The 25,128-nt window shown below is 28.7% G+C and overlaps 3 protein-coding genes and 3 non-coding genes across 8 annotated transcripts; 5 read left to right on the top strand and 1 right to left on the bottom strand.

Moving 5' to 3' along the window:
* The first annotated feature begins 839 nt into the window (after positions 1–839).
* Positions 840–2,682, top strand: LOC107482872 (uncharacterized). Of its 3 annotated transcripts, none has more exons than XM_016103463.3 (5): positions 840–921; positions 1,106–1,578; positions 1,669–1,839; positions 2,028–2,214; positions 2,325–2,682. In XM_016103463.3, the coding sequence occupies exons 2-4, from the start codon at positions 1,242–1,244 to the stop codon at positions 2,180–2,182; spliced, it is 663 nt and encodes a 220-aa protein (XP_015958949.1). In that variant the 5' UTR covers positions 840–921; positions 1,106–1,241; the 3' UTR covers positions 2,183–2,214; positions 2,325–2,682. The 3 variants fall into 3 exon arrangements, with proteins under 3 accessions (XP_015958949.1, XP_020995594.1, XP_020995593.1); XM_021139935.2 differs by having other exon boundaries at positions 1,657–1,839; positions 2,332–2,682; XM_021139934.2 differs by having other exon boundaries at positions 1,657–1,839.
* Positions 2,683–3,858: 1,176 nt separating this feature from the next.
* On the top strand, positions 3,859–3,932 carry TRNAT-AGU (transfer RNA threonine (anticodon AGU)). The gene has a single exon. It is a non-coding gene; the product is annotated as a tRNA-Thr (tRNA).
* An 87-nt stretch (positions 3,933–4,019) lies between these two features.
* Positions 4,020–4,123, top strand: LOC127746981 (small nucleolar RNA SNORD96 family). Its single transcript, XR_008008786.1, has one exon. It is a non-coding gene; the product is annotated as a small nucleolar RNA SNORD96 family (small nucleolar RNA).
* Positions 4,124–5,823: 1,700 nt separating this feature from the next.
* On the bottom strand, positions 5,824–9,525 carry LOC107482920 (thymidine kinase b). Its single transcript, XM_052260069.1, has 5 exons — positions 9,166–9,525; positions 8,139–8,761; positions 6,754–6,843; positions 6,518–6,639; positions 5,824–6,388 (listed from the first exon to the last, which is right to left on the bottom strand). Exons 1-5 carry the CDS (start codon positions 9,470–9,472, stop codon positions 6,127–6,129), a joined length of 1,404 nt encoding a protein of 467 aa, XP_052116029.1. The 5' UTR covers positions 9,473–9,525; the 3' UTR covers positions 5,824–6,126.
* Positions 9,526–18,672: 9,147 nt separating this feature from the next.
* On the top strand, positions 18,673–22,727 carry LOC107482921 (heterogeneous nuclear ribonucleoprotein 1). The gene is made up of 4 exons (XM_016103507.3): positions 18,673–18,837; positions 19,373–19,601; positions 20,280–21,474; positions 22,223–22,727. The coding sequence occupies exons 2-4, from the start codon at positions 19,374–19,376 to the stop codon at positions 22,234–22,236; spliced, it is 1,437 nt and encodes a 478-aa protein (XP_015958993.1). The 5' UTR covers positions 18,673–18,837; position 19,373; the 3' UTR covers positions 22,237–22,727.
* A 1,282-nt stretch (positions 22,728–24,009) lies between these two features.
* TRNAL-CAG (transfer RNA leucine (anticodon CAG)) lies at positions 24,010–24,090 on the top strand. Its single transcript has one exon. It is a non-coding gene; the product is annotated as a tRNA-Leu (tRNA).
* The last annotated feature ends 1,038 nt before the right edge of the window (positions 24,091–25,128 follow it).

Raw genomic sequence — 25,128 nt, 5'->3', positions numbered from 1 at the left:
GAATCAAGAAAAGGAAATTCAGATCTATACATTTTTAATTATTAGACAAAATATGGTAACTATCCTTTATTAATATTACAAGATTGTATATCAAGTTAATATTGAATCCTTGACTAATTGAATAAATAAATATGAATAACACATTTTTACTCAAAAGGCAGACGCCAAAAAAATATAAAAACAATGATAAAAATATAAAAACAAAGATTGTAAATAAAAAATTAAAGAAATTAAAATAAAATTGACTGAAACTACCTACTAAAACAGTAAATTTTTTATTTTGGAAAAACAATGAACTCCAAACACCATTCCATAACAACCTTTTGACAAGAAAAAAGAAATGTTAAATAAAAGAAAATTTCTTCGTTACCTTTGTAATAAATTTTCAGCCACAAATAATACAAGATATTAACTCCAAAACAGTTAGACACTACTACCTGATATAACCCTTAAAAATAAAAGAGAGAGATCGTTAAAAGAATTGGTATGGAGTAACGTAAAAGTTGGTGTTATTCTATGCTTGTGATGGAAAAAGAATTAACTAACACAATTTCATTGGACGACAGAAAATAAAATAAAATTGAAAATATATTCAATTCAGTTACAACATATTAGTAGGGCATGCTAGATGTTATGTAATAATGTTTTAAGAGAGACCAAAATGGTCAAGTGTCAATGATGGAAGGAACGGTTATTATGGGATGTAGAAGCCACGAAACTTGTCATGCAGATCTCAATTTGGAAAAGAAAACAATAAAAAAAAAACAGTTAATAGTATTACTCATAAAAAATTAATAATATTAAATTATTAATAATACTACCATTTATTTTCTGATCATGTAAAATGTAAATTCTCCTTTTTCACGTACACACGCAAATTGCTCCTCTGCCTCCTCCACTATTCAAAATCTGCACTCTCAGGTAACAACAATCTCTTCCATTCCCCAACCTTCAAATTCTTGTCTGTTTCTGTTAATGAATTCTTCTTGTTAATTTGGATTCTGTCTCCCTAGAAAAAGAAATGATTAGGCTCTTTTTGATGTTAATGATGCCATTTATATGAATTTGAAATTGATTTTGATTCAATTTTTTTTGGTGTAATCAGGGAGAAAGAAACATCACTGTCAGTGTTGTGTGTGTGTGTGTGTATATATATATATAGATAGAGAGATATTGAGAAGAAGAATCCTAATTTGTTGAGGATCAGGATCAGGTTAAATTTGGTTGAAGAGTGAGTGTGCATGGAAGAGTTTGGAGAGGGAGATGTTTTGAGGAGGATGCAGAGGGAGCAAGAGAGGGAGAGGAGGAGAATTCGCGACCGCGAGAGGAGGCAGGCCATGACTCAGGAACAAAGGGAGCGCCACCTGGCCAGGAGGCGCCGGAACTACCAGCTAAGGAGGCAGAGGGCAGCAAATAACAATGCTGCCGGATTCATTCCTCTCCCTCAACCACCGCAGCCGCAGCCGTTTCTAGAATCAAGTGCTGGTGAAGCCAGTACTAGTGATGAGCTTCAAGGTCTCACCACTCCATTAGACCATACTGCCCTCTCTCATCATGGCATTGCTCTCCCTCACCAAGGTTTGTTTTCTCTCATGTACTTGTTGTTACATTTTTGAATATGCATAGTTTGTGTGTTCTAATGCTACAATTCAATAGGATCATCATCAGTTCATATGGAAAATCTAGCATATAAACCAGCCAATTCAGCAACATTGCGGCTAAATCATATTAAGCGCCTCGCGCGAAGCCTGACATCTTCAATTGATGACCCAGCAGCTGCTACTCAACAGGTTCCAGCTGAATTGATAACAAAGGAAGATCTATCAACTGCTGATTGTGGTAAATTATTATTATTATTGTTATCTGGAGTTGTGTTGTTTCTGCATTCATAGTGTTTGACGTTATGCCTATCCATATATACACACAACATTTTTTCTATTATTTGCATCTATTTTGAGAAAAACCATAGCTAGTTAGCTTGGAACCTTTAATTGTTAGTTTGAATCATTGAGATGAACAAATTTCAGGTGGCGCGCAGAAATCTCTGCGTTTGAATTGTGTCAAGCGCCTTGCGAGATCAATAAATTGTGTTCCCAAAGAGATTGAATCTCAGAAAAACTATACTTCTGCACAAGAAGGGATTCAATTACTTGGTAATGAGAGCTCTATAGCCTCTAGTTAACATCTTTATGAAATCAAATGGTTCACTCAAAGGTACATTACAAAAAGTTATATGTACATTATTGCAATTGATATAAGTAACCTTTACTTGCTGTATTGAACACACTTTAAGGCTCTGCTAAAATAATTGTGTATGTCATTAGCTTTCAGGTAAACTTGGAAGATTGTAGAAACTGCTTTTTAGGTTTATGTCATATACACAGAGGAAAAAGAAGAAAAGGCTTATACTTGAAGGGTTTGGCTGCAGTATGGTGTATAATGAACTGTGATAGTCAACACCAACTTCACAAATAGAAATCCTTTTCAGCATTCTTTCATTTGTATTTTATGATGATAGATATTTTTAGACTCAGCTTTCTTTTCTTGTTTACTAGCATATTAGACCAATATACTTTGGATAGCATTTTGATCTCCATCAGAATATTTCTTTATTTATCATTGTCAACAAAGTTGAGAATTGAGATTTGTTCTTACATATTAGATCAATATAAACTTGCCTAGTTGAGCCACCTTTTCATATTGTAGCATGAATTCTCACTTCTCAGCACATAATTGTAGTTGTAAAAGAAAATAATTTGGTAATTGTGTGATGGACTAAGAAAAGTAATTAAGAACAAACATGCATGAATGAACATGTACACAAGAGACTAGGTTCAGCTTACCTTTCTCAGCTATGAACTTTATTCCCAGGTGAAGAGAATGACTTCAGCTGAAAGTAAAATAATTAAAGACTGTTCATCTGTTCTAATAACTTCCCCTTCAAAGATTTGGTCCCTTGAGAATCTATTTTATTAATTTATTTTTTAAAAGATATACTTGATATCAATTTTTTAAAAGAAAGACAATAATAATATTTGAACAGTTTTTAATGGATACTTTACTCATACATTGATATAAATATTTAAAAATATTTTCAAAAAATATGCTTAAATAACATTATTAAAGACAAAAGAAAAAAGCTTCTACTTCACTAAAAATAAATCTTTTTTTATAAGGCTATTTAAAAAGAATTGTGAATATTAACTTTAGTAAGAAAGTTTTCATTAGTTGGTAAATTTTGAACTTACATCCTTATATAGAATGAGACAAATCTCATTGTCTTTGGTTAACATCCAATCATTTAATCTTATGATTCGGCCAACTCTATTCTAAAATATTCCTTCGTCCAAACATAATATATAACACATTACCTCAAAAATAATACTTAACCACAAATATTAAAAACACAAATTTCAAATGTATATAAACAAAAGTTATTTACATTTAGGACTCGTTTAAAAAGTTTTAAAAGTAATTTTTTTGAGCTTTTAAATTATGAAAAGTAATAGTATTAATATCTGGTATAATTTTTAAAACCAAATTACAACTTTCTAAGAAGCTATTTATGAGCTTATAGAGAAGTTAAAAAAAATTACTTCTCTCATAATAAATTTTTTTTATCACATTTCTTTTAAAATAAGCACTTTTAGAATTAAAAATTCAAATACAAAATAATTTATTTATAAGCTACTTTTAATATAGTCATTTATTGTTTAAGTTATTTTTTTTAAAGGAACTTATTTAAGCTATTTACCCAAATTCGACTTTATCCTATGATTTTGTCCAATAACTTTTTCAGTTTTTTGGATATTTTTCTCAGAATAAAAATATTTATCTGTGATCATTGTAACCATCAAAGCTTTCATAGCTCAGTTGGTTAGAGCACCCGTTTAGTAAGCGGGAGGTCTTGAGTTCGACTCTCAATGAAAGCATATCCTATGGTTTTTGGTCCCTCCCAAGTTCCATGCTACAATTGTTCTTGATGTGTTGTTTTGTTTTGTCTTTTATGCCTAAGTAATTAGCCAATGGTGTTAATTAGTTACCAAAAATACCATCTTTGAGGACTGAATGGCTTTATTATTGTTATTTTATGCCCTGCTCTTATTCTTCAATTCTGAGGCTTTATTCTGCCTACTTTTCCTTTTGGGCGGTTGCTTGATGCTCTTTTTCGATGTCCATGTTGTAAAGTTGGCTCATGATTTTGAAAGCTTTGAGCTTTTTAATATTTTAACTTGTTTATTAGCTCTTAACCTTGTTGGGGTGTGCAAATTTGACTGTGCTTGCACAATGGTCCTTCCAAATCCAATTGGTTGAGTTCTTAGATAATGTTTGTCTCATATATTCCTTATCATTGCACATTTGCACTCATCATGTTTCTAGTTGCTGAATTTGCTTTGCTTTTATGGAAAATGAGGTGGAAAGAAGAACTTTATTTGGAGGATGCATAGATTCGTGTTTAGAGTTTAGATGCCAGTTTGCTTTAAGTACAGTTGCTCAATCTTTTTACTTGTCATTACTCATTCCCAATCAAAGCATGTTTGTGTAACTCATATAACTGATTCTACGTAGAATCAGTTTTACAAAAGTATACTAAAATATGAAGACTCACGTGCATTTATTTTCATATAAAGTTCATAGCTAAGAATTGTTAGATAATTTGACAAGTTTAACTAAATTTTTATTTACTAGTTCTCAACTATTAATTTTACATGAAGATAACTATTTGTGAGTTTCTATCTTAAAAATATACCAAGTTTTATATGACTTTGTTCCTTCTGTTATGGGATTTATTTATTTTTGAAGCTTCTCTTTTCTTTTTTCTTGTGAATTGATATGCTATGCTATGCTTGTATTGCAGGTTGTCAGTGCACATGCCTCACATAGATGCAGATGCTAATCCATATAAGCATCAATTGTTGGTAGATAGTTAATGATTGGAAGGAAGCTAACATGAATTGTATTATAATACAATACTTAAAAGAAATGAGACCTTTCAGCTTTAGTTAATGGTGACTCATCATTAATTTATATATTTATTGTTTTAATCATGTTTTCCTTTAACTATTAAATAGATTACAAAACAATAATTATTAAAATATGTAAGTAGTGAATGTTGTCATTAATTAAAGTTTAGAATGCCACTCTGTGGAGTATGCAATAGATTCTGAAGTGAAGTTGCAGTTCTCAACTGCTATTTTCGTTTTGACTTGAGTAGTTTTTTTTTTTTTCATTTTGAGTTTATCAATGTTTGCTAATCATCACAATAAAGGTAGATAGAAATTGAGGGGCAGTTTGTTGAAATGGTAATGACTAAGTTGGTAAGAATTGCATTTAGTGTTAACAAGACTTTCTCATAATGCAGCAGTAGGTTATATCATTAGTCAGAATTGAAGTAGATCAAGCATATTATCTACATGGTATTCTAAGAGAAAGCAATAGTTTCTCAACCGGATTTGTAATCTCTACTATTTTGACTTGATCAATATATATGAAACATGAAACCAAGGTGTAGGATTGTTTGTTATTTTGATTTAGGTAGAAACTCATACAGATATCTTAATATAAAATTAGTAATTGAAAACTATTAATGACAATTTAGTCAAACATATTAAATTATCTAACAATTTTTAACTATTAACTTCATATAAAGACACCTGCATGTAAACATTACTTATAGTTTGTTTCTATTTTTTGTGTATTAGTAATGGTTGGAGGTTAGTTGATAGGGATTGCATTGCATCTAAGGGTTGGTTGGATATCACATGCTAATGGAAATGAATGTGGATAAATATAAAAAGTAAGTTCTTATAACATAATCACGGATTAGCATCATTAAACCATTGAGAATTTTCATCTTCTATAATACATAATCACTTTGTTGATGATTAAATTCAGACCAACTAATCAACAATCATATAATCATCATCACAATCTAATACAGAAATAGTTTCATCTTAAAGAACAGTCAGAATGTTCAAACCCCTACCCTACTCCTTCCTTCTCTTCTCTGAAGTTCTTTAAATTCAGGTCCATCAAAATGAAGGCTATACACTACATGCTGGTTGAGGAAAAGATCCCATGTACTAGTGGCAGAAAATTGAAATTCAGCTGCCAAGGAATTTGGACCTACTTATGTATATGGGAGGGACATTCAACCTTGTGAGATTCCAGAACAAATCTTGCTGCTTCTACAGCTACCTGTCCATTGACATAGTGATGCCGGCAAACCGGCATGTAGACATCCCCTCCACCAATCAACTCGACCTGTTTCTCCTGTGTCTTCCTCAGAGTAAAGAATGCGCGCTTTCCACAGATTTCACATAGAGCAGTTAGTTTAGTTACAGTATCAGCAAGGGGTATTATATCAAGGACAGAACCAAAGCTCCTCCTGCCAATAAATATGTAGACACACAATTAGCATGTACTTCTTGGCACTATAACTTCCAACCATAGCAACCTTGATCCTTATCTTAAAAGGATAGGAACATTTGAAATTAGAAATTCTAAGTAATAATACCTCAAATAGTTACCATCAAGTCCTGCAACTATCACTGTTTTGCCATCATGATCAGCGGCTTCACGGCAGAAGTCATACAGGTCTTCAAAGAATTGAGCTTCATCAATACCGATCACATCCAACTGTCATTAACTATTATTTGTTAGGATAAAAAACAAAATAAAACCCTAATATTCAAGCAGTAAACTGGTATCGGGTAAGCCGATAAGAAGCCTTAGATGGTAAAAGTATGATACCTTCTCGTAAGCCTCAATTCCAAACTTCTGCTTGAATGATGATAAGTTAGTTAGGGCCCAACATGGTAATTTTGCACCATCATGTGTAACAATTGAATCCAATCCATATCTTGTATCCTTGCTTGATTTAATTACTGCCACATTTCTGCGAAAGAGGATGGTTTATTAATACTTAGAATCTGCAGAAAAATACATCATCGTAAACTCCACATAGATGCAAGTACACCCAAAATTCTGTACTCATTATGCAAGATTGTCAGCACTACAAGGCACAATTGGGGTCTATAAAATTGAATGTTATCAAATAGAATCTACCTAGTCTTCAACTCATCATGTTCATATAAAAATCAGGATTCTCACAATGCAATGCCTTGAAAATCCTTGTAGAAGATAAAGGAATTAATCTGGGAACTTTCATCATGGGTGATAACCAAAAGGCAAAATCAGACAGTATTCCTGGGAACTCACTTCCAATATGAAAATATTCCAGTAAATGCTTCAACTGACTCGGTAATGGCATCACTTGAGGCACAATGCTTGCTTAATAGCATGGAAAAGGAATCAGAATTTGAAGACTGAACCAGTCAACCAGCTAGTAAAAACAGAACATATGTCTGCTATCTATGCTTCCAAGAGAACACAGTGATCCAAAGGAACATAGCTTGGCAAATGCATAAAACCAAAGGAACATTATTTCCATGCTGCTACAGAATATATGGCCATTTGTTTCACTTCCACTTCAAATCCAGAACCTGCAATTAGGCAGCTTTGTTTGCAAGACAAAGCATTGTTTAAATGCCAACATCATGATGTCCATTTCCATCAAGGCAAATCCAAATTATATCCAATGTTTCATTGCATAATGTATGAGTATATCAGTTTCCACTTGAGTCAGGAATATAACCAGCATCCTTTAAGATACAGGTGATCTCTCTAATTACCTGATAAATCTCATCAGCTTGTTGATGAGATTTATCACCTTTAAAGAAGCAATAAACCTCACTTTGTACCTCAATCCTGCTATAACCAGGCTCCTTCATCATCCCTGATTCTCTCATTGTAGCCCTAACTTCCTCAACATTTTCCCACAAGCCAGAAGAGGCATAAGCATTTGACAAGACAGTATACTTTCCAGCATTTACCCGTTCAAATTCAAAAAACTTCTTTGATGCAATATTCAATAATTCTACATCACCATGAATCTTACAGGCCCCAAGCAAGGCACCCCATACGACTGAATGCTCTTTACAAGGAGACTTCAGAACAAAATCATAAGCTTCTCTTAATTTCCCAGCACGCCCTAAGAGGTCGACAATTGCCGCATAATGTTTTCCTTGTGGCATAATTCCATAATCTCTTATCATTGATTGAAAATATTTATGCCCTTCATCAATTAAACCACCATGGCTACAAGCAACCAAAACTGCAAGAAATGTAACATAATTGGGTCTGAAGCCTTCAGATAGCATTCTCTGAAAAGAATCTAAAACTTCCATTACCCTTCCATGCTGACCATATCCAGATATCAGAGTACTCCAAGTAATTGTATTTCTACTCAAACATTTCTCGAAAAGCAACCGCCCGTCACAGATACAACTGCATTTAAAATACATGTCTATCAATGCACTGTTGATCACTACATTTTCTGTAATTTGAGACTTGATCATGACAGCATGTGCTTGCTTCCCAGGTTCCAATGCTGCCAGAGTTGCACAGGCTCTAAACACCGATGCAAAGGTATACTGATCTGGTCTCAAACCAGCCTGTCTCATCCCACAGAAAAACTCCAATCCGACTTCTTCAACGCCTTTCTGAACATATCCAGCCACCATTGCATTCCATGGAATTAATCCTTTGTCAGCCAAATTATCAAACAAGAAGCTTGCAGTTTCTAGATATCCTGACTTTGCATACAATATCAGCAATTTGGTCTTCAAATATTCGTTGGGAACAAATCCAACAACGATCATTTGTGCGTGTATTCTTCTGCCTCTCTCATACTGTTTCCAGAAAATACATTCCTGAAGCAACAGAGAATAAGTCCTTTGATGCACCGGCAACCCTGTTCGGCACAACAGCCCAACTGCCTCAGTCAATCTCCCAGATACACATAAACCTTTTAAAACATTATCCAAGTAAGGGTCGGTTCGGCGTGGCTTGACCTGAAAGCTGAGAATACCTGAGCTGTGACTATCACAACCATGGCATTCAAAAGAATAACTAGTCTTGTTTCCATTCAGAACCAAGTCACAAACTCAACACATAATGCTTTGGCACCACCACAACTAGAATTTTCTATTTTTTTCACATTTTTCTATCTAAAAGCCTAAACTAAGTTGAAAATGAAATAAATTTCGGATACCGTTTGTTTAAACAAATAAAGTTAAGGAGAGAATAGAAAGAGAGTTTACTTGCTGTTGGCAGATTCTGACTGAATCCGACGGAGGAGAGTGGTGGTTTTGCCGGCGAACATGGGGCCCACTATGACGTGGATTTCACCGGACGGGGGGCGAGTGGGTTCCGTTTGCAAGGTCCGATTTTGAGCTCTGGAAAGGAAGGAATTAGATGAGAAAGGCGTTGCCTTGAGGCTTGGGAATGGAAGCTGTTGCGAGTTATTGCGGAAGATGGAGTCATGGGGGCGTGAGAAGAGAGAGAAAGGAGAGGTTTTGGGAAGATGCGGTGATAAAGCTGAGAACTTTGGGTTTAGAATTGACTTCATGATTCTCTCTGTCTCTCTCTCTCTCTCAATGGTGCTCAGTGGGAAACAAGGGTTTAAGGGTTTTGCACCTTTGGTGGCTAAGGAAGGGGGTAATAAGGTAATTATTCCATCATAAATTTATTTATTTTTTAATTGTGTATGTATTTAACAAATAAATTCGCTTATATATTTTACTTACATAATAAACCTATCGTATTATTTTTATTCATATAAGAATGTAAAAAATACTTGCGTAATTCTATAATACATTTAACATGTGCTTTAAATATTTATTGTTATTTAAACTTAACTAATAACTATAAGTTAAATTGGTTAAAAGTGTGATTATTTTGTGCGTCAAAAGTTTATAAAATTGGTCTATTATATAACATTGCATGATAAAAGGTAGATGATCTTTTTTTTGTTTTTGAAAAGTACCAAAACAATTGTCTTTTATTTTATTTTATTTTGTGATAATTTTGGGAGAGTTTCACTATAGTTAAATTATCCAAATCAAGTGTACGTTAATTAGTTCAAAAAATTAGGCAAATGAATTACTATGTATTACTATTAAATCAGCTTTTTTATTAATTAGATAACGATCATTTAATCTGCGTTTGCTCCGGAGAGCAAGAATAAGAAAAGACATTAAAAATAATATAAAAAATAGAAATATAAATTTAATATTTTTATATTTTATTTAATAATAAATTAAAATAAATTATAGAAATTTAATTTATTATTATTTTTTCCATAAAAAAGAATTAAGAAAAAAAATATAGCAATAAAAATATAAATATTAAAATTTAATAAAATAATAAAAATAAAAAATAAATTATATTTTTTGTTAGTATTTTTTTGTCTTTTTTATTAAAAAAGATATAAATTACATTAATTTAGTATTTTTAAATACAATATTTTTATTTATATTTTATCTATTAAACATAATTTTATATTTTTATTTTAATATCTCATGTCTTTAAACAAATACAATTTTAAAAATGATCATGTTTTCACTTAAAACTAGTACTTAAGAAGTCAAAATTGAGCTATGAGAGTTTATTTGTTTTTGCTTTAATTGAATTTGATCCTAGTATCCATTAAAATTGGAGCATACTTTTCTTGATTTGATGGACACTTTAAGAGTTGTTAAATGTTAATGGATATTGAGTGAGAATAAACCTAGTGTTAGTTTCATTTGAATGGATGTAACATAGTGTGTGATTGAATTATGGCTTGTTAAATTGGAGTTTGAATAAAAGTGATTTTATATAATTGATTTTGGGTAGAAATAAGTTTGTTATGATTTATATTTGGCAATTTTATATTAAAATTGATTTTGATAAAATAAATATTGTTTGGATAATATTAGTTAAAACCATTTTTAAATAGATAATTACTTAAAAAAACATGACATTAAATTATAATATTTTTTATACATATTTAATTTTTTCTTTTATATTTTTTATATGTTTTTTACATAGTATATTTTTAATACTGTTAGTACTTTTTTTAGTACGTTATAATTTTTAACTATTATTATTATTTATGGTTAATTTTTTTTATTTTAAAGTTGGTAAAAGAAAAATAAATGTTGAAGGTAATGGCTAAGAACATGTTAGTGGAGAAGTTAGAAATTATTACTTCTTATAAACGTGATTTTATGAACAGAATCACTTCTATGTTTATAAAGAATAAAATTAGCCAAACAAAAAATTAAAGTTTTCAAGAAACTCTAACGTGTTTTTTGACTTTTTCCCTTCAAATGTGTTTACCAAACACACCAAAAGATAATGATGTTGGATCTTGAGCCAAACAAAATATTAAATAAACATAATTCAGTTATGTATATTTTATATTAAATATAATAAAAAAGACTTAATTTAGTTTTTATTTTTTAATCTTAATATCTTTTTCAAATACTACTTTATAATCTTAATCTAGCACAATTTTATATATTTTGAACAAAATGATCTTATATTGACTTTTAAAGTCCTAAAAAACATCAATCAAATTTGGAATAAAGTTTAAAATTGAACTAAAAAAAATAGTTAAATGACTTCATATTAAAAGTAAGTTTTTTGGCCAGCAGAATAATAAAAATTATTATGATATTAAATTGGGGGCTAGAAGTAAAATATGATTTTTGGGTTATTAGAAAACTCAATTCATCTAATCAGTTTCACTCCTATTATTATTGGGTCAAATAATTGTTTTATCACAAAGTAATGCATACTTTATAAAGAGAATGGAAAAAGAATAAATTGGAAACAAACTAACATGGATGATACTGTTTGTTAATTAATAGAAGATGATTCATGGTTTGCACAACCTTATCTCCAACTCAAACATGAGTCTAAATTGTGATCAATCATAGTTGGCTTATGGCTGTAACCAATCATTTATCCCATATTATAGTTGCATCTGATCTAATATGACCAATTTAGAGTAATTGTTATATCCCTTTATTAAGATTTAATATCCACCTTATCACAAAACATGGAATCAAGGAGACATTTGACTCCTCTCCTACATTATTACCCCCACATGGTGGTCAATTATGCAAAAATGTATATATAGCTGGAAAAAAGGAAAAAAAGTTTAACAAAATTATTATTATTTATTATTATGTAAAGGCATATTGATTCTAAAACCTTGCAACCACCCATTTTATTTTACCACCAATCCAAATTATCTAGACTATGTTCACGAGGTATAAGCTTCATTTGGAATTTGTGTCAATGTCAATTTCATGTATAACTTCCTTTTTTTATAATAAAAAAATTCTTATCAATGTTTAAATATTTGATTTTAATAATTTTTGTTTTTATACTTTGGGTTGAAAGGAACCCATTGTCTCCTTATGGTGAAGACCAAGGACCGACCTAAGTTAGAGAAAAAGGGGGTATTTGCCTTCACTGAATTATGAAATTTGATAGTAATTATATATGAATGAATATATTTGATTTTATTATTATATTATCTTTATCTTCATATTAAATTATAAATGAATTTTTTGAGAATTATTTTAAAAAACATATTTTATTAAATTTAACTTAATATTAAAACTAAAAATAAAAAATAATAAATAGTGATAATATTTTTTTAAAAAAATAGTTAATTAGTTAATTACTAAACTGATGCTTAGTTTTTTAAATATAAGTGAAATTTTTATTTTTTTTCAAAAATATAAGTAAAGTTATTAGTTTTTTTATGTATATATATATAATTTTAGTTTCAAATTATAAATATTTTTTTGTGACTTTTAAATTATAAATATATTGATATTCAATAAAATTTATTTTAGTGTATTTTTGCCCTTACTGTAAAAATTTTTTAGATCCCTTACTAGTAAAGGGTATGTAGTGAATATTAAGATAAATGTATAGTATATATTAAATTATTAATACTCAAACATCTCACCAGTCACCATTGACCAAACAACCTTTCTCCAAGTACTCTTACAAACACACTCCATATGCAAATTGGATTACTTGTAGTGCAACTATAACAATTTTTGTCAATTAAAAGTATCAATTCAAATTATTTTTTATAAAAAATATCCAAAAATAGTTTTAGTGTATTTTTTTATATATTTATTAAAATAAAAAATTCAATAACTTGTACTAATAATTATTTTAACATGTGATCTAAAAATATTTATTAGTATTAAATCTTTAAGGATTTAACTTACATACACTTATCATAAAGACACATATTAAAATTATTATTGATATATCACAAAAAAAAAGTTATTATTGATAAAAAGTTTTTATTTTTATTTTAATAATACATAATAAATATATTGAAAATTAAACTTTATCTCTTTTCTTATAATTTTTTAATTAATAATTTTAATATATACCTTTAGGATATATATTAAGTAAATCCTTATTATTATTATTATTATTATTATTATTATTATTATTATTACTATTATTATTATTATTATTATTATTAAGACACTTATAATAATTTGAGTTTTAATTTGAAGATTATCTGTCTTACCATATTAGTAGCAAGAAGCAAGTATAAATTTGTGTGAGTATGACAAGAACATTAATGGGTGAGGAATGATGCATTTTTGTAAGGACATGTCTGTCCCTCTCTCCAACTATGAAAATAGAAATAAATAAAGTCTGAAAATTTCAGCTTTCAATCACTTATTCTCTCTGTGGGGTGCCTCTCATCCGATTCCAATCTATAACCCTCTTCATCATTCCCACTCAATTAACAGGTTCCTTCTATCTCATTCTGTATTCTATCATGGCCTCCACTTTGTGTTCTTTTGAGCTATGTTTTCTGTTATTTTTAATTTAAATTACCTACATTTAGTGATGTATATATCATATGATATACAGTTACTTCTTATTACTAAATATAATGATCTCACTACAAAGTAGTTAATAAAAATATTTAAATTTAAATTTAAAATGTGTCTCGAGTTTTTATTTTTTTTCTCAAAATGATTTAATATAATCAAGATTGTTTTTGTTTTTGATTTTCTTTTGTCTCAATTTAATATTTTAATCATTTTATTAAGCTATCAACTCTTAGATAGTAATATTTTTTTTCTTTTTAAGACAATAATTTTGTTTTGATATAGTTGAAGAAATAAGAATTTTTTTCATTTTAACTCGATGCAGCCCTAAAATAAGTGTATTTATTTCTATGTCGCATTGCATTTTATTATTTTTATTTTTCTAAGAGTACATTTAGTCATTTAGATTAGGTTTAATTATCTTGTTAGTCCTTGTAGTTTTACCAAATTTTTAATTATATTTTTATATATTTTTTTAATTAGATTCTTATACTGTTTTTAATTTTATAATTAAGTCCTTCATAGCATAAAAAATGTTAGAGTTAACTGAATATTTGTTCGCAAATTAAATATATTCATAATTAAAATCTAACTACGTCTTTAATTGCATATGTTTTAGGAGAAATATTCTATTAATTTTATCATTTTTTATATAAAAAGAGTTTAATTACAAAATTAAAAACTGTATAAGAATCCAATTAACAAAAATATAGAAACCTAATTAAAAAATTAATAAAATTATAGAGACCAACATAGTAATTAAATCTTTAGTTTATTTATTGAAGGTATCCCTCCTTAACTCCTTTCTATTTTTTTATTTACGTTTTATACTTTATAATTATATTTTTATTTTGACCCTTCTATTAAAAAATATACTGTAAATATATTTTAATTAAAAAATAAAAATTTGTTAAGACTAAAATATTTTATTTAAAATTTATTAGAGACTAATTTAAATATTAACTCTTTTACTTATATAATTGCTGCATCAAAATAGATTTTATCAAAGATTACTATAAGTCAATTAAAAGTTTAGGGTAATTCACATCATTAAATAATTTGAGAATCAAAATTACACTAATATCTTAAAGTGAGTTAACTTATATGCATGTCCTAAAGTAAATTTATATAAATCGAATCAACTAAATTCGATTTACGCTTTTTCAATGATTGGATTCGATTTACTATATATGTTATATAATAGTAAATTGAATCTAGTTTATTCGATTTATTACTTCTGCGACATATATATGTAAATCAAATTTAGTTAATTCGATTTAGTACTAATACATATTATTGACATTTACTATTTTAAGTTAATTGTTATTAACTTTAAAACACAAATGTGAATAAGAAAATATCTTTATTTGAATTCAAATAAAATATCAAAAAATCAAAACGAATAAGAATATAAAATTTTTGTGTTTTAGTTTAAAATCTAACTACGTCTTTAATTGCATATGTTTTAGGAGAAATATTCTATTAATTTTATCATTTTTTATATAAAAAGAGTTTAATTACAAAATTAAAAACTGTATAAGAATCCAATTAACAAAAATATAGAAACCTAATTAAAAAATTAATAAAATTATAGAGACCAACATAGTAATTAAATCTTTAGTTTATTTATTGAAGGTATCCCTCCTTAACTCCTTTCTATTTTTTTATTTACGTTTTATACTTTATAATTATATTTTTATTTTGACCCTTCTATTAAAAAATATACTGTAAATATATTTTAATTAAAAAATAAAAATTTGTTAAGACTAAAATATTTTATTTAAAATTTATTAGAGACTAATTTAAATATTAACTCTTTTACTTATATAATTGCTGCATCAAAATAGATTTTATCAAAGATTACTATAAGTCAATTAAAAGTTTAGGGTAATTCACATCATTAAATAATTTGAGAATCAAAATTACACTAATATCTTAAAGTGAGTTAACTTATATGCATGTCCTAAAGTAAATTTATATAAATCGAATCAACTAAATTCGATTTACGCTTTTTCAATGATTGGATTCGATTTACTATATATGTTATATAATAGTAAATTGAATCTAGTTTATTCGATTTATTACTTCTGCGACATATATATGTAAATCAAATTTAGTTAATTCGATTTAGTACTAATACATATTATTGACATTTACTATTTTAAGTTAATTGTTATTAACTTTAAAACACAAATGTGAATAAGAAAATATCTTTATTTGAATTCAAATAAAATATCAAAAAATCAAAACGAATAAGAATATAAAATTTTTGTGTTTTAGTTTAAATTCTAGAAAATTTATATTTTTATAAATTTATGAATGTAAAACGGAATATTAACTGATTTTTAAAAATTCATTAAAAATCATCATTTAACTTATTAGTATCTAAAAAATTATTACTAGAACTTATGATGTTGAAAAAATTAATATAAAGTATAGCCATCTAAGGTAGCATAAAAGTTAAAACAAATTTTTTTAGAATCAGAAGCAACAGATATCTATATAATATGTAAGACTAACTATATTTATACAATATGTAATTTGAGAAATAATTAAAATACTATATCAATTAAATTATCATTTAATTTATAAAATTAAGTATAAAACTTATCCTTTGATGTTTTTATGCTCTGAAAAATCTAAGTTTAAGTTAGAAGAAACGTTGTCAAAGCAATAAGTTCTATACTTAATTTCAAAAATTAAATAATAATATAATTAATATAATATTTTATTATTTCTCAAATTACATATTGTATAATATATAGTTGGTCATGATATATTGTATAATTATTTGTTGTTCCTAACTCTGAAAAAATTTAAGTTTTAACTCCGATGCCACCTTATAGAACTATATTTTATATTAATATTTTTAACATCAAAAATTCCGATAATGATTTTTAGATACCAATGAGTCAAATAATGATTTTTAATAAATTTTTGGAAATCGTTTAATGTTCCGTTTAACATTCATGAGTTTATAAAAATGTAAATTTTCTCACATTTGAACTAAAATACAAAAATTGAATTTCTATTCTTATTCGTTTTGATTTTTTTATATTTTATTTAAATTTAAATAAAAAATATTTTTTTATTGACATTTATGTTTTAAAGTAATATATGTCAGTAATCTATATCAGTACTAAATCGAATCAACTAAATTCGATTTATATTAGAAGATTCGATTTACTATTTTTGCAGTATATACATATAAATCGAATAAAGTTAATTAGATTTATTATTGATATAACATATATAATAAATCGAATTTATTTAATTTGATTTACAATAAAAAAATAAAAAATAAATTTAGTTGATTCAATTTATATAAAAATAAAATCGAATATACATTTAAACTATTTTATTTTAAGATATTTATGTAATATGGATTTCTATTTGATTTGTTTACCTAATTTATGAGGGCAAATGAATATCACGGATCCCATTTAATAATTATCTTAGTGAAAAAATAAGGAATATAAGGACATTCCATCAAAATTTATCCTTTTTATCAAATTGAGAAAAGAAATATCTTAGAGCCATTGTGGTGATGAAATTGTAGAGAGCCTAAGGTTAGTTATGCACATGCATTTGTTCAAAAATACATAGTAATGATGTTTTGGTTCATGTAGCTGTTGTATTATTCTCCGGATGAGTGGTTGCACAAGCAATCCCTTCTGTCACTCACACATAACATAACCCTACTTTATTTTTATTTATTTCTTTATTTATTTCTTTAGTGTATATGTAGAGCAACCACTCATTTTTTTTTTTAATTTTGCTTACATTAATGTTTGTGCCTATCCCACTTCCACTTCACCGATTCCATTGATTTTTTTCTGCTTCACCTCAAAATTCATGTCCTTTCCCAAAATGTTCCAATCTGTCAAATTTTTTTGCATCATCACATCACAACCGTTTGATTTATCTACATCTTGTTTCCTTTGACCTCAAGAAATAGTAAATACTAGAATATGTCTGTTAGCTTCCAACTTCCTACCCAATATTGTTAGCTCAAATTGGTAGTCTAGCTTTAGGGGCAAAAAAAAAAAAAGTAAATTAGTCTTGAACAATACTATTGTATAAATGGATAAACATAGGGGGAAAGTGTAAAATGAAATTGAATAATATTTTGGTGATTATTATAATAGGATAGGACGTGCAAGAACAAAAGATGTACATTACTAAATACTTTTAATTTTTGTTTTTTTGGTGAAATGGGGTTCACACCTACAAAGACTAAAATACAAAATAGTAGTAAACTTAGAGTAATAAATAAAAAATAATATATACAAAATGGAAATATATGGGGCAAGTTGTAATTTCAGAATGTTATAGAATCTATAATCTAATCTCCCCATTTTCTTTGCTATTTGTGCTAAGAATACTTTTAACGTGGAGCCCACTTACTTTCTCCTTTCATCCTCTGGTTTTTTTCATCTAAGCTTGAGAAAATTGGAAATTGCCATAATGCTTCCTTTCAAGAAATAATTGTTTTTGTTAATATAATAATATATACATAATATAAATTTTTTTTATATATCATTGCATCAAAATTAATATTAGTAATTAATTAAAAATATAAAATTACTAATATACATAAAATCTTAAATTCAAACCGGTATTATTAATGTACCCAAAAAGAGCTAAATAAAGCAACAATAGTAAAATTTTTAAACTTTTAATATATTGAATGTAATAAATTTATAATTTTTCTAATAACTTAAATGGCATTTTTCATTTTATGATATTCCAATTTTATTCTTTTATTTTAGACGTCAAAAAAGAAATGATTTTTATTTTCATTTTTTGTGCCCATACCAATTATGTGTGTTGTGTGTGATGCACAGCTTTCAGCCTTTCACAATTCAGAAATCATAATTCGATACATACACATATATATATACACACCATTGCTGGAACCAAAGCCATAATTTGCAAACGCAAAAAAGAAAAACAACAAAAGGGAAAAAAAGAAGGAGGGCCTCTCGCCCTCTCTAACTTATTCATGCTTTCTCTTGGATCTTAGATTCCCATCAATTTTCCTCTTCTGGGTTGTCTTCATTTGGTAAGCTTTTTTCTTCATCTTCACAACTTCATCACCCATTTTTGCTTTTCTTCTTGTTCAGCTCCACTCATCTTCAAAGTTCGATTCTTTTTGCAATTTTGGATTCTGGGTTCATCCTTTTTTAATGATCGGTGATGAAAAATATAGTGCTTTTTCATGGATGCAACTTCTGCTGCAGTTTTCTAACTTTTATGTGTTGAACTTTTTTATTTGGACTCAATCAGCATTATGTTGCCATGCTTTTGACGATTGTTGTTTCTTACCGTGTCTGAAATGAATATGAAGTTTTGTTTTTTATTCTATTTTTAGTTTTTTTTTTGTGTGTGTTTTTCTATGGATGTTATGAGTTACTAATTAGATCAAATCCAATCCAATATATCGTTTCATATATTTTGTTGTTACTGCTTTTTGTGTATGCGTTTCAATGTTTGTTACATAAGAAGAATAATGCATTTTTTTAAAGATTTTTTTCATTATATATATATATGGGGTTAGAGATAGAATTTGATTGGGAAGAGTGTGGTGAAAAGTGCAGAATGGAAATGGACCCTGGCAGTGGCAAGCTTTTCATTGGAGGGATTTCATGGGACACAAATGAAGACCGACTCAGACAATATTTCCAGGGGTTTGGTGATGTCGTGGAAGCCGTGATCATGAAGGATCGGACCACCGGGCGTGCCCGTGGCTTCGGCTTTGTTGTTTTTGCTGATGCTTCTGTTGCTGAACGAGTTGTTATGGAGAAACATGTCATTGATGGAAGAACTGTAAGTTTGCCTGTCTCTGTTTATATGTGATTATGTTTTTCCCAATGTGTTTGTGCTTAAAGGTTCACTGTTGTATTGCTTTCTGTTGTGGCAAAATGAATCAAGATGCTTCTTCCTCACAATGATAAAGGATTCAGGCAATCAGATTTATTAAATCGGATTATTGTGATTGTTGATGCATTGCGATGCAACTTCAGTTTTAGAAGAGATTGCGATTTTGAGTCAGAAAGATTGATATTTGATTAGTATTAGAATTTTGGTTTTGCTTTTTGTTAAATCTTTGAATGAGAATTCGCATTATGTGTTCGTGGTGGTGAAGTTTAGATGTTTGGCATCGTATTTTAAGAATGCAGATTTGTTGCATTTGGACACGATTTGATTCCTAATCTAGATCAACAGATGCTTGAGCTGTCACATCGTTTTGTAGTTTACTTCATTGAATATTTTTTCCCTTTATTCCTTGTGTCAAAGGCTAAATGTTGACAAGTTAATGGTAGGAATTAATGCGAATAAGCGTGGAGAAGATTGAGTCTTGATTCTAAATATGCATTCTACTACTAAGTTTTCTTAAATTCAATTCCTGATCCATGATTTTGTTATTTCAATAATGCCCCTCTTAATTATTATTTAGTAACATGATCTTGAATTGAATTCTGTTGTCACTTATTCGACATGTAGGTTGAAGCAAAAAAAGCTGTCCCCAGAGATGACCAGAATGTTTTGAACAAAAGCAACAGCAGTAATCACAGTTCACCTGGTCCTACTCCATCCCGTACGAAGAAGATATTTGTCGGAGGTCTAGCATCCACGGTTACTGAGAGCGACTTCAAGAAGTACTTTGATCAATTTGGAACAATTACAGACGTGGTTGTGATGTATGATCATAACACCCAAAGGCCCAGAGGTTTTGGATTCATCACCTATGATTCGGAGGAAGCAGTTGAGAAAGTTCTATACAAATCTTTCCATGAATTGAATGGTAAAATGGTTGAGGTTAAGAGGGCTGTACCAAAGGAATTATCTCCAAGTCCAAGCAGAGGCCAGTTAGGTGGATATAGTTATGGTCTTAGTAGAGTTAGTAGCTGCCCCAATGGTTTCATTCAGGGATTTAATGCAAGTGTAGTTGGAAGGAATGGACTTAAATTAGATGGAAGATCGAATGCTGTTGCTGCTGGCCATAGTGAATATCCTCTTTTCGGCCATAGTTATGGAACAGGACTCAACTTTGAGCCACCATTGACCCAAAATGGAACTTCAAACTTTACTTCTACCTTCATAGGGCGAACAATGAACTCTTCGTTCGGTGGTAGTCCAAGCAGGTACAGCAATGCCATAGGTTATGCTGGTGCAAATGTAGGCAATAATTCGGCCATGAGTTCTACAAGTCAGAACTTGTGGGGAAATGGGAATCTTAACTATGCATCTAACCTTACAAATTCTGATTCTCTTTCTGGTTATCGGAACGAAAATTCAAGCATGGCTTCTTTTGGTAGTATAGGACCACTTTGGAGTTCCTCCCTTGGAACAGATCAAACTGGAATTATCGGCTCCGGATATGGTAAGGGCAGTCTAAGTAGCTCTGGAGATGTGAATTTAGGGTCGAAAACAGTAGGTTATGGAAAAAATAGCGATAACATTGTTACGTCAGGTTCTTCATATTCCTTACCAAATGCCAGTTATGATGAGTCATACAATGTTGCTTATGATGCTGGGTCATTTTACGGGGACAGTATGTGGAGAACATCCCCTTCAGAATTAGAGGATTCCGGCTCTCTTGGCTTTGGCATTGACCATGCTGTTTCAGGCTTAATGCGCAAAAGCTCTGGCAGTCACATTGGAGCTTATGCTGTTGCCAACACTCAACCAAATAGAGGTAGTAATGAACTTCTCTTTAATAATAGTTTTAAAGTATAAAATTAGAAAGTCCTCATCGTTTAAGGTTTTTTCACAAGATTACAACTGAAGTTTGGGATTCCTTTTCTTCCCTGTCATCCTCCATATAGTGGATGTTTTGTCTACTAGATCTTGTCAGTGACGTTTGGATATTAATGAGAGTTTGAGTATTAAGATACCATGTTGAAAAGCATCTGTTAAAGCTTATGCTGTTAACTAGAGATACAAGGGTACTTTGAAATTGAGACGTAGATAATGCACAAACCCACTATGTTCTGCAAAATCTCAACTTATTTTATTTCAAAGAACAGAGATATCAAGGATCAAACTTTAGAATATTTTGGTTATAGAGGCTCTAGTACCATGTCGAGATTGTGGGCGTCAGGAAAGAAGAAGATAGAGAATAAAGGCCATATTACCTTGTTATAATATGATGCAACTACAAAGCATCAATTCCTTTATTAGTGATGGCAGAATCCTTAGCCTACTCTTAGATATGATATTAACTTTAAACATGTGCTTCAAATTGCCATTTGAAATATAAGCGTTAGACTCTGGAACTTTTCTAGTGCAATACCAACAACTATGGGATATAATAGAACATGCACTATGGAGCCATTTATACTCATGGGAATCCAACTTGGAATTGTAGTGTTTGTGATTACCTTTATGCTTAACTTGTTATTTATTCCACAAAAAACTAAACTCTTTTTTTTTTCTTGCTTCAGGAATTGTTGCCTAGGAAGGTTACACCAAGAAGTTTAAAGATTTCAGTGAATTATGTCTGGTGCAGAAGGCAAATGAATTTGGAAAAGCTTAAAAATTAGTGCTTCTAAAAAAATCCATAGAGCTTAGTTGGTTGCAAATGTTGAATAGCTTGCAAAATACATACAGCACTTAACAAAGGGCTTGAGTGAAACATAGGTTTTTTCTTTTTCTTTGGGATTTTGAGAGAGACTTGTAATCAGCATTCAGCAGCAGGTTATGGAGTTTGTCAAGAATGTTCATATGGCAGTCACAGAGCAGCACACACAAAAAAACAAACAGGCCTACTTTACCATTATTGCATAGTGTCTTTCTATTTCTTTCTCTTTTTCAGTGTGATGATCTCTCACAGTTTATAAGAGATACAGGGTTGATTTGTCTGTGGATTATTGAATTTTATTATCAAGGGATTTTCATCTGAGTTCACTTAATAATAATTGATTCATCTACTACCCATTTTTTTTTAAATCTTGGATATTTTACCTCAAGTCTTTCCATACTTAGACAACAACCCTTTTTCAGTAATGTAAGCTTCATTTCATGATGCTTTGAAACCAAGTACAAACTATTTGAATAAAAGTTTTGTTTGTAGTTTTGATAATTATACAAGTTCATTAAAAGATGTGTTGTTTAATCACTTTGCACAACAACTAGGGCAACCTATCTTTGTTGGTTATATTTCTCCAGAATTTTAATCATTTTCAAATCAAATGTGTGTCTTAAATCCGTTTGGGAAGCTTTAAAAGTAATTTTGTTGAGTTTTTGACTTATAAAAAGTGGTAGTATTAATGTCGGGTATAATTTTCTAAATCAAATTGTAATTTTTTAAGAAACTATTTAAGAGTTTATAAAAAAGTTAAAAAAATAACTTTTTTCATAATAAAAGTTTTTTTATCACATTTTTTTAAAATAAATATTTTTAGAATTAAAAATTTAAACACAAATAATTTATTTATAAACTACTTTTAATATAATTATTTATTATTTAAGTTATTTTTTTAAAAATAGTTTAATTAAACTATTTACCTAAACTGATCCTAATGGCTAAAGTTATAAATAAATAACAAATTTTTATTGTTAGTCTCTTTAAACACTTTAAACAAATAATGTTATATTATTTGTAAACTAGATAAATTTTAATACTTTATTTTGTTATGTTTTGTATGATTGGTTACCATCTTGTTAATTGGGTCAACTATATTTTAAAAAAAAATCAAATGATTACTTAATATTTTTTACAAAAAGAAAAACAAATAACTTAAAAGTAATAATCGTTATTTTATTTATTATCACTAATAATAGGTCATTTTTTAAAAAGGGTTATATTCCTTATTTTATTCGGAACGCATTAGCAATTTAGCATTTGTTTAGTTAATCTTATATCTTAATTACTTTATTATCTAAATATTTTTCTCTTATATAATTAAAAGTAATAATATGCTTACCAGATTTTACTTCAAGTTAATGGGCTTGAGAGGGTCAAAAGTCAAAACAAAGAAAGAAGTTAACAAATTAAGGATGGCAATGTGGAAAACAGAAGACAAATCCCATTTTCCACCTCATGTCTTGAAACTTCTCATCTCCGCTATGGGGGAAAATTCCTTGTCATCCCCAATTCTCATAGAAATTACCTTTTTCAATAAAAATTAATATCAACTATTAACATTAACTAAATCAATTGCTATGTATATAATATTATTAGAGTGAGTTTGTGTTTATAAATATGTTATTGGTACCCAATGCCATCAAAGTCAAGATGGCCGAGTTGGTCTAAGGCGCCAGTTTCAGGTACTGGTCCGAAAGGGCATGGGTTCGAATCCCATTCTTGACATTTTTATATTTTATTTCTGGTCTTTTGTTATTATACCCAAACAACAACTTAGGCAAACAATTAGAATTTGGGAATTTGATTTCCCCAACAAATCCACAACAACGTTGCTTCAGTTGTGAGGATATATATGCTATTAATATAATTAAATTGACAAGAATCAGATTATATTGCTGTAGTACATAAATTTTTAAAATCTATGTGAGGATAGGTCATGTGATGAGTTAGTGTGACTTTCATTGATATTAAATTATTCTCAACATATTCTATCTTATTTAACGACTCTCAATTATTAATTTTACTAAAAATTGATTATATCTGAGTTCTACCATTATTTTTTGGAAAAAATTTAGTAACCAAAAAATTTCAGTTATAATTAGTCAAAATTTTCTATAATATACTTCATTTACATCATTTAATAACATTTTTATTTTTTAGCCCACTCTCTTATTATTCTATTTATTATTCCACTTATCATATTCTTATCAACTCCACTTATTAATAATATTAATTATAATATCATATCCTTTACTATTAAGCATTCTTGTAATCAATACTTAATATTCTCTTTTATAATTTGATTTTTATATTTGTGAATAAAATAAAAATGATTATATGACATTAATTATCCTAAGACACACCTAATAGCATATATAGTTCCTGGTATGTTCATATAAAGATTAATAATAATAATAATTAATAACGATTATGATTTATCATTGTAATTGATTCATACTTTAATCTTTCGCCTAATAGAAATACGATAATATCACATAAATTCAATAATTGTAATTGATTATTATTATCATATACGTTTTTTTATTTTATTATTATTATCATTATCGTTTTTTATTGTAATTAATTTTCTATTTTTGTTAAGTCATTTATCATCATTCAATGGAGAGATACAAAATCTGCTACTCTAATATGATTTTGTTTCCGTTGATTCAATTATTTTCATTCAAAATTCACAACTCTAATACCATTGCAAGCACAATTAGAATAGATCAAGGAATTTTATAAGAAATCATCTTTATCATT

Source organism: Arachis duranensis, chromosome 4, assembly GCF_000817695.3.
Source record: "Arachis duranensis cultivar V14167 chromosome 4, aradu.V14167.gnm2.J7QH, whole genome shotgun sequence".
NCBI lineage: Eukaryota > Viridiplantae > Streptophyta > Magnoliopsida > Fabales > Fabaceae > Arachis > Arachis duranensis.
The sequence above is the reverse complement of the archived record's forward strand: the minus strand, read 5'-3'. Positions and strand labels throughout refer to the sequence as shown.

Coding starts and splice junctions, on each gene's coding strand:
- LOC107482920 (XM_052260069.1), bottom strand. CDS start 9,472: ATGAAGTCAATTCTAAACCCAAAGTTCTCAGCTTTATCACCGCATCTT. Junction 6,844..8,138: donor ATGGTGGTTTAATTGATGAA/GGGCATAAATAT, acceptor TTGGATTCAATT/GTTACACATGATGGTGCAAA. Junction 6,640..6,753: donor GAATTGAGGCTTACGAGAAG/GTATCATACTTT, acceptor AGTTAATGACAG/TTGGATGTGATCGGTATTGA.
- LOC107482872 (XM_021139935.2), top strand. CDS start 1,242: ATGGAAGAGTTTGGAGAGGGAGATGTTTTGAGGAGGATGCAGAGGGAG. Junction 1,579..1,656: donor CATTGCTCTCCCTCACCAAG/GTTTGTTTTCTC, acceptor ACAATTCAATAG/GATCATCATCAGTTCATATG. Junction 1,840..2,027: donor TCTATCAACTGCTGATTGTG/GTAAATTATTAT, acceptor AACAAATTTCAG/GTGGCGCGCAGAAATCTCTG.
- LOC107482921 (XM_016103507.3), top strand. CDS start 19,374: ATGGAAATGGACCCTGGCAGTGGCAAGCTTTTCATTGGAGGGATTTCA. Junction 19,602..20,279: donor ATGTCATTGATGGAAGAACT/GTAAGTTTGCCT, acceptor TTCGACATGTAG/GTTGAAGCAAAAAAAGCTGT.